Source organism: Carlito syrichta, unplaced genomic scaffold (genome assembly GCF_000164805.1).
Source record: "Carlito syrichta isolate Samal-C Ts95f unplaced genomic scaffold, Tarsius_syrichta-2.0.1 Scaffold309682, whole genome shotgun sequence".
In the NCBI taxonomy this organism is placed as follows: domain Eukaryota; kingdom Metazoa; phylum Chordata; class Mammalia; order Primates; family Tarsiidae; genus Carlito; species Carlito syrichta.
In genome coordinates this window covers 320,464-338,994 of record NW_007253778.1, presented here as the reverse complement: position 1 = coordinate 338,994, position 18,531 = coordinate 320,464, and the positions used below count along the sequence as shown (strand labels likewise).

At 44.2% G+C, this 18,531-nt stretch overlaps 1 protein-coding gene across 4 annotated transcripts in view; it reads left to right on the top strand.

Moving 5' to 3' along the window:
• Positions 1–18,531, top strand: part of PPFIBP2 (PPFIA binding protein 2) — a 157,708-nt gene that overhangs the window by 112,099 nt on the left and 27,078 nt on the right. For all 4 annotated transcript variants that reach the window (XM_021717324.1, XM_008067521.2, XM_008067523.2 and 1 more), the window contains 8 exons: positions 4,614–4,706; positions 9,120–9,231; positions 11,909–11,970; positions 13,084–13,159; positions 14,227–14,330; positions 15,587–15,654; positions 17,140–17,200; positions 18,168–18,209. In XM_021717324.1, coding sequence (XP_021572999.1) covers positions 4,614–4,706; positions 9,120–9,231; positions 11,909–11,970; positions 13,084–13,159; positions 14,227–14,330; positions 15,587–15,654; positions 17,140–17,200; positions 18,168–18,209 — 618 coding nt within the window. The remainder of the gene's footprint in view (positions 1–4,613; positions 4,707–9,119; positions 9,232–11,908; positions 11,971–13,083; positions 13,160–14,226; positions 14,331–15,586; positions 15,655–17,139; positions 17,201–18,167; positions 18,210–18,531) is intronic.

The following is an 18,531-nucleotide window of genomic DNA, read 5'->3' as shown; positions in this document are numbered from 1 at the left end:
GCTTAGGACAGCAGTCCCCAGTGCTTGCTGTAGGTGAATTTTAAGTGATCAGGAAAATCAAGTTAGAAACCTAGAAATGAACTATTTTCTTGTTGCTTTTCAAAATGGCAAGAAAAGTTTGATGGGTTCTATAAATGTGGTCTATTAAGTTTGGAGTTAACCCTGTGATAGTTTGCAGGAAGCTGGAAGACAAAGTAGGGATCCCTGTCCTCTAGGAGTGAGTCACATCAGATTGGCCTCATTGGTTTGACTGGGAATGTGTCTTGTCGTGGTAGATCAGGTAATTCAAACATCAGTAAAGCACTGGAAAAACATTGCTTGGGATAGTCTTTTGGAAAAGATGGATGAATATAGGATAAATGCTAACATAGATATACTGGTACCTGTCTAAGTTTAGGGTTAGGGACATATGATCATGTATAAGTGTGATGTGTGCCAAATGTCTCCTGTGCATGAATGTTGGCATGTTGGCTGTTTGGGCAAGGGAGTTAGCATGTGTAGAATGGGGATGTGTTCATGTGTGTGCCTCTGTTGTGCACCCATCTATCTCTGCCGTTGCTTCTGCTTGGATGAAGGGCTACTTCAGATGTAGACATGACAGTGTGGCACAAAGGAGCTGTTAGGGGCTTGTTCAAACTGCAAGACAAATTTCTGGGTAGGGCAGGCATCGGGTGCCTGTGAAGAAAAGTGGATGGCCATTGACATCAACCACTGGGTGCCACCTACTGCCCCCACTGTGCACACTTCCTTCTGGGCTGCTCCCTTACGTAGTTCCATGGCTGACCTTGAGTGCTTTTCTCTCCTTTCTTTTCCTTCCTACAGTCGGTTCTGAATGTGATCAGTGAGCTGCAGGAGCAGATGTGTAGGCTGCAGCTGGACATCCACAGGCAGATTCAAGAACGCCTGTTACTCAGTAGGGACCACCCCGAGGAGGTGGTGGCCAGCGACGCTGTAGCCGAGCCCCAGCCCTGCAGCCAAGACTGTGCCCGTTGGGAGGGGTCACCTGTAGGAACCATACTTAAGTATAACAGAGCATGCGTGTGTGAGCATTTCACTGTGGAGGGGCTGGGATTTCTCCTAACCAGAGCAGAGTGTGGTGGCTTAGCATGGATCTGTTGTTACCTTTAGGCAATGCTTGGAGTCACTCTTCTTGGGATGTGAGGTAAGCTCTGTGACCCTCACTGAGCAAGTGAGGCCAACCCATAGACAGGTGAGGGCACCCATCTCCCCTGGGGCTGGGAATGAGGTGTACCAGACCCTCTGAGTGATGGGGCATTTGTGCAAAAGGAAACCTCGAGATTCTCTTCCCCAGATCTATAATCCAGATACTGGTTCTTTCTCCTGGGCTGGGAGATTAAATAAAGCATCATTTCATATGATTCTTTGTGTTTGTTTGTTTGTTTGTTTGTTTAAGGAAAAAATAACTTTATGGAAAAAATCCTTTTAAGTTTATGTTTAAGGAGGTTTACCCCCAGTGAGAAAATAAAACCTAAGTTTCCATTTACTGTGAACAATTAAGTCATCATCTGAATTTCCAGGAAAATTTCTTACACATAATCACAACAGGGTGATTTATAACCTGTGGGCCATATGGGGTTATCTGGCTGGGATTCTGGACTTGGTTTCTCATACTGGAGTGACCTGGTCCTCTATGACTTTGCTGATGCCAGGTGATGGCAGACGCAGCAGAGATGAGCCTTGTGCCTCTAAGCCTGTTGTTGAAGGGTTCTTGCAAGCCCCCCTCCAGAAAAAGGCCATGGTCATAGTAGCCTTGAGCACTACAGAGGGTACCTTGGTTCTGTGGGAAGTTACTATGATCCACACTCAATTATGGAACCTGTCAAAAATCTCTACCCAGTCTTAGGCATTGGAGGAGGGTTCAGGTGAGGAAGATTTCCTGCTGTTATACATTAAAGGATGGGGGCAAAATCAAAGTCAAGATGTGAGTGTAGCTTGGGATAGGGAAGCCATGAGAGGGTGTTAGGGCATGTCCCATATTGAATAGGTTATTCCAGCAAGACTTCTAAAGGAAGATAAAATGTATACTAGTCAACTTGGTGAGACCTCATCCCTACAGTATATCAAAAAATTAGCAGGGCATGGTAGTGTGTGCACCTGTAGTTCCGGCTACTTGGAAGGCTGAGGGAGAAGGATCACCTGAGCCCAGCAGGTCGATGATGGGGTGGCCGTGAGCATGCCACTGCACTCCAGCCTGGGTGACAGAGTGAGACTGACTCAAAAAAAAAGAAAAAGAAAAAGAAAAAAACATATGCTAGTGTTGGTAGCCCATGATCAGCCAAAAGAAAGCATAGAAGGAGGAGGCTGTGCCAGAGAGATCACAGATCCTGGAGAGCATGATCTCTGTGTCCCTATAAGTGGCAGCCCCTCAGGCAATAGTAACCTGCACAGTCTGATTCTGGTAACAGCAGGCCTGGTACCCTCTCAGGGCAAACTGAGAAGCCTGGTTAGGATACAAGCCTAGCCAGAAAAACTCTCAACTTCTGGGTATTGGGGTTCCTCAGGCAGCCCCAGTAATGTTCTCAGAAAATGATTCTGTGTCTGCTGCAAGTCAAAGCAGGTGACCAAAGCCTTGAAACCTGGTGGTGCGTATCATGGGTACAGTAACCTCAGGTTGAAAGATAATATTTTAAACAGACATCAGCAAATGCTCACCTCAACTATAAGGCAGCCTTAATAAATTACTCTACAGAATTTGACAGTAAACCGTGTCACTTCTTGGCGGATTTGTCTCAGAAGGCCAAGACCTCCAGGCCAGTGAAAGAATGACTTGAGTTTCATGTGTTTATTTATTGACAAATAGTGTACACCTTCTATGTGTGAGGAGAACTAGCCATTATCAATCATACAAATAAGGATTTAATTGCAAACTGTGTATGAGTCACACAGAGCACAACAAAGGAGTATAGCCAGGGCCCTGATGAAGTATGGAGGTTGGGATAGCTTTGCTCAGGAAGGCCTGACAGACTGGCAGGAGTTAACCTAGTGGGAAGTTCCAGACGAGGGAATACTGTCTGAGAAAACCGAAGTTGGAAAAGGGAACTAAAAATTAACCTTGTGGCCAGAGAATAACTGTGGAGAAAGAGTGATCCAGGAGGCAGGTGGGGTGCTGGGTAAGGACAGGCTGTTGGTCATGCGTAAAAGTGTATGTGCCTTGAGAAGCAGGGGAGTGCCACAATTAGATTTGTGCTTTAATCTTGTTCTCCTGATTGCATGAGGGTCAATGGACTCAAGAGGGGCAAGACAGTAGATGAAAACCAATAAACAGACTATCCAGGCTGCAAATGCTAAGTGCTAGACCAAAGTAGTGGCAGTTGAGTCGAAGAGAAATGAGACATTCAAGTTGTTTTCCTGGAAGTGGAATTAATAAGGCTTGGGGACTAATTGCATATGTAAGGAGAGGGAGATGCCTAAGACAGATCCCAGGTTTCTATCATAGACCATTAGATGGACAGATATGCCATTTGATGAGACAAGGGTAACTAGAAAGGGGAATTTGGGATTCCACTAGGGATGTGACAGTCCTGAGATTCCTTTGCAACATTCATGTGGAAATGTTAAGTAGGAAGATAGTTGTGTAAGTCTGGAGTTCAGAAAACCTATGAAAATAACTACCTTTATGCCAGTTTTTCTGATAGGAACTAGTCAGCTGGACCAATTGTCTATTAAGAGAATCTTGGTTCAAGACAACAGTGCTGTCTTCTTTATTAAAGGGGTTGTTTCAAAAGCAGGGGCACTGGGGTGACAAGATATGGTCTTGAATGTCAACTCCACCACTTAACAAGCTGCATGAACATGGGCAAAGTGTTTTAAATATCAATTCCCCACTCGGCAACCTTCAGTAGCTCCCTACTATCCAAAGCTAGCATCAGAACTTATATTCTCATCCCAACACTTAATTTCCCAGTTTAACTTCCCAGCCTCATCTCCCACTATGCGCCTACACCCATCCTCTGCAGAGGATTATGTCCTTTTCTGTCTCCTATCTTTACCCTGGATGCCTTATGCCTCCCTCCATTTTTCAAACCAGTTTCCTCTTTTGTACTGGAACACTTTTACTGGTGTCTACATTTGGCACTTAGCATTTGCTTTCCTTAGGGTTTCGTTTCCATCTTGATGATTGTCACTTCCTCTGTGAAGCCTTCCAGGATCACCAGCCACCTCCTCTGGGTTCCTTCATCCCCTGCACAGAGAGATGCTCCCAGTTAGTCTGCTTCCTACTACTTTGTCTGCATCCCAAAGGAAGAAGCTGTCTCATTTCTGCATCTCTGAATCCTTACCTGCCTGACCTCCTACATACCTGTGCATGATGCTGGCATACCCCTAGAGGACACGATGTCCAAAAAAGGTGCAGGCAGAACAGATTTTTAAAAGTAAGAGGAAAGTTTTAGCTTTCTCACATCTGGAATTCCCTGGCCTTGGTTTTTAAATGACCGTGCAGCTTTCCTGATATGAGGACCATGTTTAAAGATTAAAGCTGCAGTGTGGAGCTTGATACGGTTGCTGTATCCTCTATGCATGAGCTTAACCAGATTTGTAAATCTGGGGCATGCCCGTTAACCATCAGAACCTTGCTTTCTCCCTCATTCCTATAGGAGTTACTACAAGAGCTCAGGCACCTCAAAATCAAAGTGGAAGAGTTGGAAAATGAACGGAATCAGTATGAGTGGAAGCTGAAGGCCACTAAGGTAAAGACGGTTTTGATCCTTGTGGGGAGAGTGTGTTCAAACTCGGGGTTTCCAGTAGCCTAAGTTTGAAAATGCAAATCAGCCTCATTGTGTGGACATGCTGCAGTGCCCAGATAGAACAGCAAACAGATTTGATCCAGGAAAGCTCCTTGTGGAGAAAGCCTGCTGAAGTGCAGTAACCACATCTGCTTCCACTCCTTGAGCTCCATAGCACCTAGCTGAAGTTGGGCCAAGAAGGGGCTGGGAGGGAGGGAGTCAGGGAGTCAAGGAGCGAGCAAGTGAGTGGCAGCTAGCGAGTGATGGGTACTAAAGAAGATGTTGGGTGCATCATTTTAAATTTAGCAGTCCCTTTGATAATTAGTTTTGGTTTTTTTTTTTAAATAGGCATACTTTATTTTGGGCAATGAATGTATTCTTAAAATATAAACTTCAAATTATTTCTTCAATCAAATCATGCTTCCATTAAACTGAGGAGCTTGCTATTTAAAGAACACTAAGTATAAATTCTATTGTGAAATAAATTTCTTCCCTCCTTCCTTTGTTTCTTTCTTTTTCTTTTTTTTTTTTTAAAGCAGGATTTATTGAGAGGACAGAAAGCTCCCACAGTGGGAAGGGACCCAAAGGGGTTGCCCTCTTTCTTCTTTTTCTATACTAGTTGAAGTGCAGAGAGTGAAACTATTGGACTGAATTTATTTTTTTTTTTGACCTGCACATTGTATTTTTAAATGATGAATCAGTTGTCATTAAAACATCAGGAAGTTTCACATCACAATACATTTAAGATTTCTTTGAGGGGTGGGAGTTCTGCCAACCCTAAACACTTGAGGGATCCTGAGCAGGGCACACACTGCCTTTCCCTAAGGTGTCTACAGCACCATTCAAGGGTGTTACTGGGTGATCCCTGTAGTCGTTTTTATTTTTACTTCTTTTTAGAGTTTAAGGCTTCTTATTGGAGTTCTTCTAACTTACAGTTTGTATTTTTATTTTTTCTGCCAGTTAATTGTTAATGATTACAAAAGCAATAACACTCATTATAGAGAATTTTCAAACCATAAAAATTAAAAGAATAAAAAGCACTCATACCACCCAGGAGCTACTGTTATCTATTGTTACTATTTGCTTCCAGATAGTTTTCTCTTTCTTTTTGGATCCCTCTCCCTCTCCCTCTCCCTTTCCCTCTCCCTCTCCCTCTCCCTCTCCCTCTCCCTCCCTTTCTCCCTTCCTCCCCTCCCCAGTGTGTCTCTCTCTCAAGTTTTGATATTTGTTTAAAAAATTGCGTTTCCATGTTATAAAAACACCGAACATGATGTTAATAGCCATATAATACTAAACCATATACATGTAAAATGATTTGCTTGACCATTTTACATTGATGGAACTGAGGCATAGATAGATTAAATAACTTTTCCAGGATTTTACAGCTAGTTAGCACCAACCCAGACAATCAGATCCATCTGTCTCCTGGTCTGTTTTATCTGAGTGTACCCTTGTATGTGCTGTGCTTCGTGGTCATCAGTTCTAGGGGCGCTGGTTTTGTCCAGTAGCTCAGAACCTTCCATCAGAATGCTGTACCCAAACGAGTCCTGTCTTAGTGAAATTTTTGAAGTTGTACATACCACCCTCTGTAATAAAACCAAACAACTCTCCTGTTTTTAAATTACCAAAGCTCTTTGCCTTAGCATGTAGACATTTGAGATACTAAGTGTTATTTAGTTACCACCAGGTGAAAAGCACCTTCTGTATGCCAGAGTGTACCAAGCTCTTTGTACACATTTTTTTCATTGAATCCATTAAATAACCTAGTGAGGTACATTTTACTCTTCTCATCTTACTGGGAACAAAACAGGCTCAGAGTGGCCAAAGTGAGGTTCGCTTCTGGGTCTGTGTCATTTTCATGCCCTCATGCTCTCTTTCCCTTATCATCCTGGTTTCCTGCAGGGAAAACCACTGTTTGGAGAAGTTTTTCGTTTTTCTCCTTAGGGCTTCTTGGCCTCTACTGCTGATTCATCTTCCAGTGCAGTGATAGTAGGACATGGTCCCTGGGTTTAATATGAGACACAACAATTGCAGGTACCCAGGGTACATATCCCTGCCTGACTGCCAGTCTATATGGCTGTCTTGGTCCTCTTGCCACATAACTCTGACCATGGTGGCAGTGGCAGAGGCTGTGGCAGGGATGGCAGTAGCATCCTTTGCCCTATAGTCAAGTAGAGGATCTCTGGGTCATTGTTGACCTTCTCAGCTGTGGGGATAGATATGACTCTAGAGATAACAGTGTACCTATAGTTCCTGCCTATTCTGTGGAAATTGGCACAAGAAAGGTTGCGCCCAGTCACTTGGTCTATAGACTCCATAGTATATACCCATTTGACCTCCCTCAGAGGCTGGCCTCAGACAGAAGAGACCGCCTAGTGCCAGATGCTGGGCTCTGTCTCATTAGACCCACATTGCTGAAGTCCACCCATGGAACCAGCAGACAAGAATCAGGTATCCAAATTCCTAACAGATACCAGCACCCATCCTGTCTGCAAAGAAAGGGAGAAATGGATATAGATGCAAGAAAGGTTAGGGGACTGTATTCCAAAAATCGTTTGGACCTTGTAAAAATGAGAGTCATTTGGGTTGAGAGTCCCAAAGCTCATGCCTCAGAAGCCACTGTCACCATGAATCATAAGCCCATGGGCACTTCAGCCTTAAGTGAGCTCTGGAAAGCTGCTCTGTGACTGCATGACTCAGCAAGCAGTGTGGCAGGGCCCAGTGTGTGCCAACAGTGTGGCAGGGCCCAGCTCTCTGGCCTCTGTGGGTGGAGCCCAGAACAGCAGGTCAGTATGTCACTGTGAACTTTGGAGTAAGGACACCCTACCCCTTGTCACCCCTTGTCCCATTTTGGGAATGTAAGGGAAGAAGGTTTATTTAGAAATCCTTGAGGTGGGTTTGGGAGTCCTGGCATTGAAGCCGGGTTTTGCATCCTGGTCTAGTCACTCAGTACCTCTGTGACTTTAACACAGAATCCTGTACTACACCTGAGATATGGGCTTTCTCCCATGGTTTCTTGTGAGAATAAGGCAAGATTTGATGTAAGAAAGCAATGAGTGCAGGGGCTGACACAGAGTGGGTGCTCAGTGGTAAAACTGAACACAAGGCCTGTCTGGCAGAGGAGCCACCAACAGGGCTGATGCTCATTTGGTTTCTTGGGGTTGTTCAGAGAGTAGCTTGGGTCTCTGTGGTATTGGGCAGCCCATATCATAACCTTGATGACCAAAGGTGGGATGTAATTGGGCTACAGCATAGGAAGTGAATGACCAGAGTAGAAGCCTTTGCTGTCCATTAACAAGCTCAAGGGTCAGTTCTCGACCTTTTTCTTGTTTGGTTTGATTCTCAGAGAACTGGATTCATAAGGGAAGGACTAGAATGAGAGGAGCAATAGTAGTAGCGTTTACTGAGCATTTAGTATATACTAAATTCTGGGCTAAGTTGTCATACCATTATTTTACGTAACACTCACTGAAGTCCCATAGAGTAGTTGCTATTTTCTCCCACTTTATAGATAAGTTGAAACTAGAAAGGTTAACTTACTTGCCCAACTAGGAAATGAGAGAATTCAGGTTTGTTTGACTCCAAAGCCAAAGTGCCTTTTGGGAGGCAACATACTCAATTTTACTAATGAGTATGGAAAAGTATGGACTAGTGTTATGTGTGAAATTTAACCTGTTATAATTAGTGCAGATATGAGAATCATTCAATGCAGCTGCCCATATGTGCCTGTATGAATGTGTGTGTGCCTTTGTGCTATGTTTACATGCTTTTTTGGCAAAGGTATATAGGCTAAGCACTCCTGAATGCTGTATATCTGTATATGTGGGTGAGCATGCACTCGTGCCTGGAGATTGGGCAGAGGCAGTGACAGTGCCCAAAGGGTGGGAGGGAGCCCTTGGCTCACCCTTTCTCTGCCAGTAGTAATTTGATTGCCTCTGTATTTCCTGTATGGACTGGAAAGAGGAAAGCTGCATGCACTTGTTACAGTGGTGCTTCTAAATGCTGCTGCATGAATACCTTGGGAGAAGGTAGACCACATCCAGAAAGAGAATATCCTCCTCTGTACCAAGGGCAGCCCTCCCATTGCACACAGTCCCAGCTCCGTGGACCTCAGGTCATCTAGGCCTCACAGGGCAGGGGAGAGAAAGAGCCTGGTCAGGTAGAGAATGCAGGGGAAGGAGCACATTGATGGGCAGAGCGGTAGGCAGGACCAGAATGGCCTGGAAGAGTGGGTTCATCCAGTAGAATTCCACCCTGTGATGAGGACAATGAGGCCCTCCTCTGTTCAGTTCTGCTTGTAACTCCTAATGTATCCTAGGGCCCATCATGGTTTGGCAGTTCTTCTGACCTTATAGAGATCCTCTGTTGCTCTTTCAGGCTGAGGTAGCCCAGCTGCAAGAGCAGGTGGCCCTGAAGGATGCAGAAATTGAGCGTCTGCACAGCCAGCTCTCCAGGACAGCAGTTCTCCATGGTGACCATGCAGAAAGAGGTGACTGACTTGACTGTGACAGGACGCAGTTGTCCTGGGCCCTGGGTTCACTCTTATAAGTGGACATGTGTTTCTATGAATGAGTGTGTGTATACTTGTGTGTGTAGGCATGCCAATGTGCACATATATGCATGTATGTGTGCAAGCATATCCAAGTGAATGGATGTACATGTGTTCATGTGCATATGTGCATGTGTGTGCATGAATGCCTATAAAACACAGCTCTGTCATGATATTATTGCCACGGAATTCTACTCTAACCAGAAGATTTGGCTCTGAAGTCTTCTCAGAGGCACAGTATGAATTGAAACTCTGTGCAGCCATCTCTGGAGCTTTTACTGAGAATTGGAAAATACCTGATTCTTTCATTTGATTGAAGGCCTTGTTTCTGTGTGATCACCAAAGGGAAAGTTTAGCAATTTATTCAGTCATTGCATGGATACCTTCCTTACACTCATACAAGGCCCTGAGGTTACAGAAACAAATCAGTTCCTTTTCATTCTTTAGCTCTCAAATGTCTCAAAGTTCTCAGAAAGACCTTTCCTGGCCACCCTACTTCAATAAGTGCCCTCAGTCCTATGTTGAGTCTCTAACTCAACATTCTTCCTGTTTCCTTCATAGCACTTATTATAACTTTATCAGCATTATGTTTTGGGAAATCTCATGTCATCCCCACCAGGGCAAGGACTGTATCTTTCTTATTCACAGCACATATTCACAGAGCCCAGCATAATATTTGACCCACTGTAGGCTCCTAAGAAATATTTCTTGAATAAGCGAAAAGATGGTGAATTGTCCCTAAGGAGTTCAAATCTTACTAGTTAAAAATAGAGAGTAAATCATCAACTACTCTTATGAATAGATGTTTTATATTTATGGCTACTTACCATATATACAAATAATCATACACTTTCCAACTTCTCCACTTGCCACCGAGCTACAGAGCAATGCCAGAGATCTCTTATGGATTGGTGCCATTACCTAGTCTCATCGCAGTCTCAGCACTGCTTAGTTTGAATCTCCACCTGGGGTATGGAAGCCATGCAACAATGGCTTAGGGGAAAAGCAAATTAGTGACCAACATGCTTGCCCTCCCCCAGCCTTTCTCAATATCTTCCTTAAACCATTGAGTGTGTCACCTACCTGCCAAGGCCTATGGAGGCTGAGTTCTACTGAGACACCCTGGATTATCTCTGATGACAAGCCTGGACACAGAGTGCCCCATGCCATTACTTCTAGGCCAGGCAGGCTTTCCTTTCTACTGCATGCTTCTCCACAGTTCAAGCCTACCTTGCTCCATCACTGGGTGCCTCCTAGAGCTGGTCCTTTGGTCATTTGCTGCTCAAGCTGGTTTTTGACCAATGAATTAAGATTGCCAGTCTTGGCCAGGCTTGGTGACTCAGCCCATAATCACAGCACTTTGGGAGGCCGAGGAAAGTGGATTGTCTGAGCCCACGGGTTCGAGACTTGCCCTGGCAACTCATCTCTACAATAAATCAAAAATTACCTGGACATGGTAGCGTGTGCCTATAGTTCTGGCTACTTGGAAGGCTGGGGCAGAAGGATCACTGGCGCCCAGCAGGTCAATGCTGGGGTGATGGTGAGTGTGCCACTGCTCTCCAGCCTGGGTGACAGAGTGCGATTCTGACACACACACTCACAAAAATTGCCAGTCTTCGTCTGGATCTTACTGCCCTTCTCTTGCAAACTGAGCTGTAGAGCTGATTCAGCTGTTAGGAGCCTAAAATAATGAGCAAGTAATCTTTACTTTGCTCTGAAAATGCATCCCTACAACTATTTACACAAAGCCCATAGATCTACCACTGCTATTTTTGTTGAATGTAACAAGCATCTCATAAGGATGCTCCTTATCTCCTGTACTTTTCTTATATAGATATCCCTATCCCCTTTGTAGTATTATGTTTAGGGGTAGGTGTAAATCATTCTTTGGAAAATCTAGCTATGTGGCAATTCCTTTGGCACTGGCCTTTGACCTGACTCTCCAGAACAGTTTGGGAAGAAGTCTGTTAGATTCCAAGTAAGAGAAGGTCTTGGGTTTTCCACTACAGCTGACACAGATCCCTCAGCCATAGGGAAATTCTGTAGGTTTATAATGAAATAAAGGTTGTTTTTCCTTAGCCATATAGTTTGTTTGAACGTGTTTATTGATGCTTCTAAATATTTGTTAGTCATTTAACTGTACCATCTTAAAGCCAAGTATCCATCTCTTTTACATAATTGTTATTTCCTGGTCTCCATTGAACTGTAGACTTTTTTTTTCTTATTTTAATTATTCCACTGCCTACTGTCTATTAGCCTATATGATTTTCTTTAAAATCAGTCAGCAGCCCAGGTACATGCCTACTTGGTAAATTATAAGAATGTCTGTATTTTAAGAAAATTTTGGTTGTGAAAGATTTTGGGGTTCCTCTGTGTTACTATTGAGTACATGCACTTTGATTTTACCCAAAGATGTCTATAAAGGGAAGACAAAATATTAAGTTCATTTATTTAGGTTCCAACCAATATGTAATGTTAAATAAATAAATAAATAAAATAAGCAAGCAAGCCATGGCCACATGGAAAGTCTTTAAATTTGAACTTGAGGGGCATCTCAGAAGTGTGAGCAGCTGCTTGCTTTTGTATAAATAATTCTTTCTACACCTCCATCTCTTAGATCAAGAAATTCAACGCCTGAAACTGGGGATGGAAACTTTGCTTGTTGCCAATGAAGATAAGGTAAATTGGCCAGCTTTGTCCTTTCCCAGCGGACATTCCTGGCTCTGTTTGGTCCCTGCTGGTCTCTGATATACTGGACAGCGTCATGCCCATTAATCCATCAACACAGGAATGTGCCAGGAAAACCACTTCTGCCTCCTAAAGACTACCTCAGTCACCCATTTTTTACTTTGATGCCTGGGAACTTTGTCTAAATGGAATTTTCTAAAGGCAGGTTGGGGCCCAGCCTGTTTATGCTGGTGTGGGAAAAAAATACTTCAGTGGTACTACCAATATCATAGCTCCTACTGGGACACCGAGCAAAACTTTGGAATGGTCCAAAGTGTATGATCTGATGATAAAACCATCTTAGAGATACTTGCAAGCATGCAGTACCTCAGTTTACTCTGCCACCTTACATTCTTCACATATAATTTCAAATAATCATAAAATAGCCACCTCTATAATTAGAGAGCACCTGGCTGGTACAAACATTGTTTATCTCCAAAGATCATCACCCTGCATTTTACAGATGAGGAAACAGGCTCAAAGTGCTTAAGTAATTTTGTCCAAAGTCAGGTAACTATTAAATAGCAGAGTGAAGTTTCACACCAAAGTTTGTGGAACTTCAGGATTTAAGTTCCTAGGCCTTTGCCTTGAAAGAAATAATCTCCTCTGAAAATTTCCTCTACAGTATAAGGGAGCAGGTGAGAATATTGGAATAAGTACAAAAGCTTTATTTTAGTCTTTTTGTGTGTGTGTGTAGCTCAAGAGGGCAACACTCAGACCAGGAGGCAGATTTCAATGACTTTTTCAGGGCAGTAGGGAGACAGTTTCATGCTCCTGAAAATGTTTCAGCCCTGTGAAGGGTGTCTCGGATGGTTATTGTTGACCCATAGCCTTCAGGTAGTGTCAGGTTTGAACTTGAGTGCCTGCAGTTTCCTATGAGGCAGATCACTGAAATCTCAGCTCTGTGGGATGGGGCCTGGACTCTTTTCCTTTGGAGTGCTCTGTGCATCCCACATGCGATTTCTTCTCATTGTGCTCAGAACGTAGCCTGGACCCTAGGATGAAATCATCTAAGATGCTAGAAGTGGTGTTAATTAATCTAAATCTCCTCTTGTACCATCAAAGGACCGTCGGATAGAAGAGCTTACAGGGCTGTTAAACCAGTATCGGAGAGTGAAGGAGATCGTGATGGCAACGCAAGGTAAGAGCAAGGTGATGCTATCGTTTTCTCTGAAAGAGAAATCAACTGTGTTAAATCCAAGAGTAATTCTCCCATATAATGTTTCACCTCTTTTTCGGAGAAGATCCCTTACTGGAGAACAGAGCTGTTTAGACTTTTCTGGATGATGGGTAATTGACAGTTGCTGATTTCAGAAATTTTATTAAATGACAGTCAGCTCAGAACTTTCAGGAACTATCCAGATCACCAAGAAGATAAACCTTTGGATTCCCAACTCTTGGAGGGTCTATTGCACACCTTCCCAGTATACCCCTTAGAAACAGCGAGTGGCATTAAACTTGGATCAAATCGACTCAGTGCCCTCATTGGAGATTAGAGCTTATCTGTCTCTTAGAAATCTAAAGTTCCCTGCTAACCAGGAGGGCCCTCTGGGAGCCTTCCTTGAATAACTGTGTGCCTGGGTGCAGAAAGTCACAGGGCAAGGAGAGCTGCTGTGTGTCCTATTTGCTGCTCAAACTAAATTCAGCATGCAAGCAGCATCAGTGTTCTCATGGGCATGGTGGTCCATGTGCCAAGCTGCCTGCCTTGTTGTTTATGCCAGTGCCTTGGGTTCCCATCACAGATCCGGAGGAAGCAGCTGTTTTAGAGAGGGCTCTTTGAAGGGTTTTCTGGAACCTCTGATTCAGGTTGAGCTCCTGACTCTTCTTGGGAAGAAGCCAAGCCTCTTCTGGGATATGGCTGACTAGTCACTGCTCAGGACTACATGGCCCCTCTTTCTCTAATACTTTGGGATCTGGGTCAAGTCACTCCCCAGGACCTGATTGCCTGTGGTCCAGGGGTGAGAAGTTTGGAAGCATTGGTTAGCTCATCTCTGTTCTGCAGGTGAACTCTGACCTTTAAGTGACCCTCATGGCAGCCCTTGCACAGATACCCTGAAGAATCTTATGAGTCATGTTTATAATGTCCCTGTAAATATTTCTTAGTCTTTCTTAATGAAGGAGAAACAATGTCAGGATTTTGTGGTACAGTTATAGGTTTCTGAGCAGTTCACACAGTGGTGATTACCTGTCATGCATTAATGCTTCCAGGGCCTTCCGAGAGAACACTCTCAATCAGTGATGAAGAGCTAGAGGGAAGCTTCAGAAAATGGAACCCTGCAAATAAAGGCCCCGAAGAATTAATTAAACAAGAGGTACTGTGTTTCTGTCCATGATATAGGGTTTCAGCTGGTCCCAAGAGCTTGCCCTGAGCTTGACGGAGGATCTAGTCAGACACCTGTCAAATACACATCTTGACAGGAGAATAATTAAATCAACGGAGTGGCCCTCAGGCCTTGAGGAAGGAGTAGGGGAGTATGGGACTGAGGCTCTGGCCTTTGTTCTGGTTGGGAGCAATGTGGTTGGTACTGAAACTTCCAAAGATAGAAATTCTACTTTTTAAGCCAGGCACGGTGACTCATACCTATGATCCCAGCACTTTGGGAGGTTGAGGCATGAGGCTTGCCTAGAGCCCAGGGGCTTAAGACCAGCCTGGGCAACTTGCCAAGACCTCACCTCTATAATAAATCAAAAAATTAGCCGGGCGTGGTGGCTCACTCCTCTAGTTCCAGCTAGTTGAACTGGAACTGGTTGAGGTGGAAGGATGGCCTGAGCCCAGCAGGTTGAGGGTGTGGTGGCTGTGAGCTGTCCACTGGACTCTGACTTGAGAGAAGGGGGGGGGGGGGGGGAGGGAGGAAGGAAGGAAGGAAGGAAGGAAGGAAGGAAGGAAGGAAGGAAGGGAAAGAAAGAAAGAAATTCTTTTTAGTCAAGTTTCTTGTTCTTTTTGTTTTTCCTCTCTGGAAAGCACAGACCAAAGGTGGGGTTTGTTTTACTTACTACTATTTCTCCAGGGTCTATAATGATCCTGATACCCAGTAGAATTCAACATATTTGTGCCTTGCACTTTTAGAGGGATAACTATAGCTTCTAAAATGCTGCATTCCTGCTTCACAGATATCTTCTGTAGCCTCTATAGCCAACATACAGGTTTTCTTTCTTTTTTGTTAGTTTAAAAACTGGTTCTATTGTATGAATCTCTCTGGCTCATGTAAACTAAAAAGAGTGTTTTTAGAAGGATAAGCAGTGGCTAAATCTCTGAATGGAAAGAAAAACTGAAGAACCAAGCTCAGAAAGGACAAGAGCAGCAAGTTCCCAGGGACCCAGATCTCAGGACTCTACTGCTGGGATATGAACGTTGTCTAATATCTAGGGTCCAGGAAGGAGAGGCAAGTTGACCCAGATAAATTGATATGCCTACCTCCTTGGCATCTTGAAATAGCTGGACATCCATGTATCTACTGTGGCTGTTTTCAGGGGCAGAAATGTAACTTCCATCCAGAGAAGGGGAAAAGATGATGGTGGTCCCCAAACAGTAACTGTTCTTTTGGTGACTCTTCTGTTTTTGGTGCAGATGCCTCCAAGATGTAGCTCTCCCACAGTGGGACCACCTCCACTGCCGCAGAAATCACTGGAAACGAGGTAAGATGTCTGAGCATTTCCCCAGAGTCACTGTGCTCTCAGGGCCCCCCTTGGGGCTCCTGAAGTGGACGGTGATTAGCTATGTATGGTGAGCATGGCCGCCATGTCCCAGGTTTACCTGCCCCTCCATTGCCAGGGCAGTCACAAACAAGACCCACTTCTGGCTGCAGAGAGGCTTCCCTTTCCACAGGCTGAGGGTCTGGATCACTGTCTCTGAGAATAGACGTAGACAGGGTTACAACCTCAAAAGACAGGTGGCTGCGACTCATCTGTGTCTTTCTGTGGTGCTGAGAGAGAGTATCTCATGATGTGTATTGTCTGCATCAGCCTCTCAAGAATGGCCTTGCTACTCTTGGGGCAAATTTTGCCCTCTGACAATCCACGTTCTCAAGGGAGAGTCATTTCTCCTCACAGGGAAATCAGTCTTATTGCTTTGGGGATGCTTCACAGTGGACTAATCTGAATCTAGTTCCCTGTGTCTGTGCTTTAGAATACATTTCCAAACTGAGCTTCATGTAAGGAAGACATGGAGGCTTCACCAGGCTGTCATTCCACTAAGGTTTCTGTGGAATATGGCCACAGGCATGGCAGACACTTCCTCAGGATGGTACTAAGACGCCAGAGCCTATGCTCTCTGAGCCCACTTTCCAGAAAATAGTAGTTCCCCTGAGCCTTTAGCCCCAAAGAAAAATGATAATGTCAGAGAGAGTGACTGGCCAGTCCTTAGTTTTGCAGAATAAAAAATTGGGGGTATAACTTCACTCAGGAGAAATCAACACAGAGAAACTCATGCTGACGAGACTCACAAGAGACAAACATATAAAAGATGCTAATTTTTTACAAAAACTGAGAAATATGACTGCCAGGGAGACTTGACACAAGGTTGTCCTTGTGACCACTGATGGCATTGCCTTTTCTTGACTTTTTTGGTGCCTTTCTCTGCAAAATAGCTCCTGAGAGAACAGAATCTCTCTAAGCAGACTACTCAGGACATGCAGAGCCAGAGCAGAGGGTGGACAGGTCCTAGCAGGTGGTATTCTGGAGCTATGACTGGCTGGTGTGCTGATCTCCACTCTAAGAAGAGCTCTCCTCTATGGACTACCCTTGGACTCATAAACAGGCCCAGCATCAGTCCTTTCTTGTCTTTAGAGGCTGTAGATATTGGTCATCTTTTAGTCACTTCCCATCAATGCAATAGAATTGAGTGTATTCTAGTTTTTTGGTGATTCCAAAGACTTTTTATTTGATTTTAAGTGATGTCCTTATGCCCTCCAACTCATTGTTGAACCAGACTATCATCCAAGTTGGGCCAGTCTCATCTTGTGTGGGATGGCTATTATGAGAGGGTGATTTTTTTCTTGACCTTAGCCCTAAACCCAAGATAGGCTACTGCTTAAGTGTTTGAAATGTCCTCTGGGTGAATGATACCATGTACTTCCTTCTCTGGTAACTATTGCGTTATTCACTTCTCTTTTGTTTTTGCAGGACTCAGAAAAAACTCTCCAGTAGTCTAGAAGACTTGAGAAGTGAATCTGTGAATGATAAGGTCAGCTCATCAGTCTATCCACAACGATGACTGAGTTACCTCTTTGGGCCCTGCACAGTGCTGGGAAATACAGGCGATGCCCTGGTCTCAACCTTTTAGAGGCTTTTACGAAGTTGTAAGGGAGGCAGGAATTACATGAACATTTTGAGAAAACCAGTCATTTGTGGCCCAAGGCAGCCTAGAGGCAAGATAAGTCAGGAAATGCTGCCTGGAGTTGATGAGAGGAAGAGGTGGAGGCGGGCACAGGCAGGTTTTAGGAAATGGTAGGAAGCAGGAAGAGGTAATATCAAAGCCAGGAGTCTGATAAAATCAGGGAAAGTCTTGAATACTAGCCCTATATCCCCAAAGCACTTAGAGGCATCATAGAGATTTTTGAATGAGGAAGTAATGTGGGTAAAGGAGATGATCCCAGGAATAAGATGTAGGATCATTTATGATATTGGAGATCAAGCTGTTGTAAGAGTCTAGAAAGATACAGGAGGGTTTTGTGGCTCCTTTTTACGAGGATAGCTCTTGATCATGCAGGTGAACCTGGTGCTGCAGGGGAGAGTCACAGGTGGATCCTGGGCCGCAAGGGAGTTCTCTTGAGCTTAGTCATTAGAGACCAAAAGAAACTGCCCTGATAGAGAGACTTCAAACACTGCAGATCATCCTTTGGACTCCAGCAGTGTACCTGCCTCTCCACTGATACAGTAGAAAACCATAAAGGCTGGAGTCAGCAGAAGTCCCAGGCTCATTCAGTGGCTATACTCCATGGTCATGTTGCTGGCAGTTGTCCAGGACATCCTTCCATGGAGTTAGACAGGGACCTGTGTTTCCTGCTGTGGATAGTGATTACCTGACATGAAGATGGGAAGGGAGGAGATGAGCTTTTCAGATTTAAGCCAACAAGTGGTCCTGAGTTGTCTGTGACTAACACAGGTCTCTTTTTCGCCACATAATTGAAATCCTTCTTGTCATTCCATAGAGTATTGATGGGAACCAGCTCTCCCCATTGGTAGAACCCAAGGTATGTTAACTTCATGCCCCATCACCTATTTGTGGCTGCACTAGTTGCTCATATTTTAATTTAGCAAGTATAACTTTTGTGTCCTTAAAATATGCTAACCATCATAGGTAAGAGGCCAAGAGGAAAGGCAAAACTTCCTCCTCCTTTTATTTTTACGGGCTTTTACCATTATTATCTGTGGAATAGGATTGATTATTATCGCCTCCATTTTATAGGCTCTGAGAAATTAATCTCTAACAAAGCAATATAGATTTCATCCCTGAAAAGGGGGTTGAAGAATGTGACAGCTCTTATCCTTTCTGTGCTGATATGCCATAGTTTA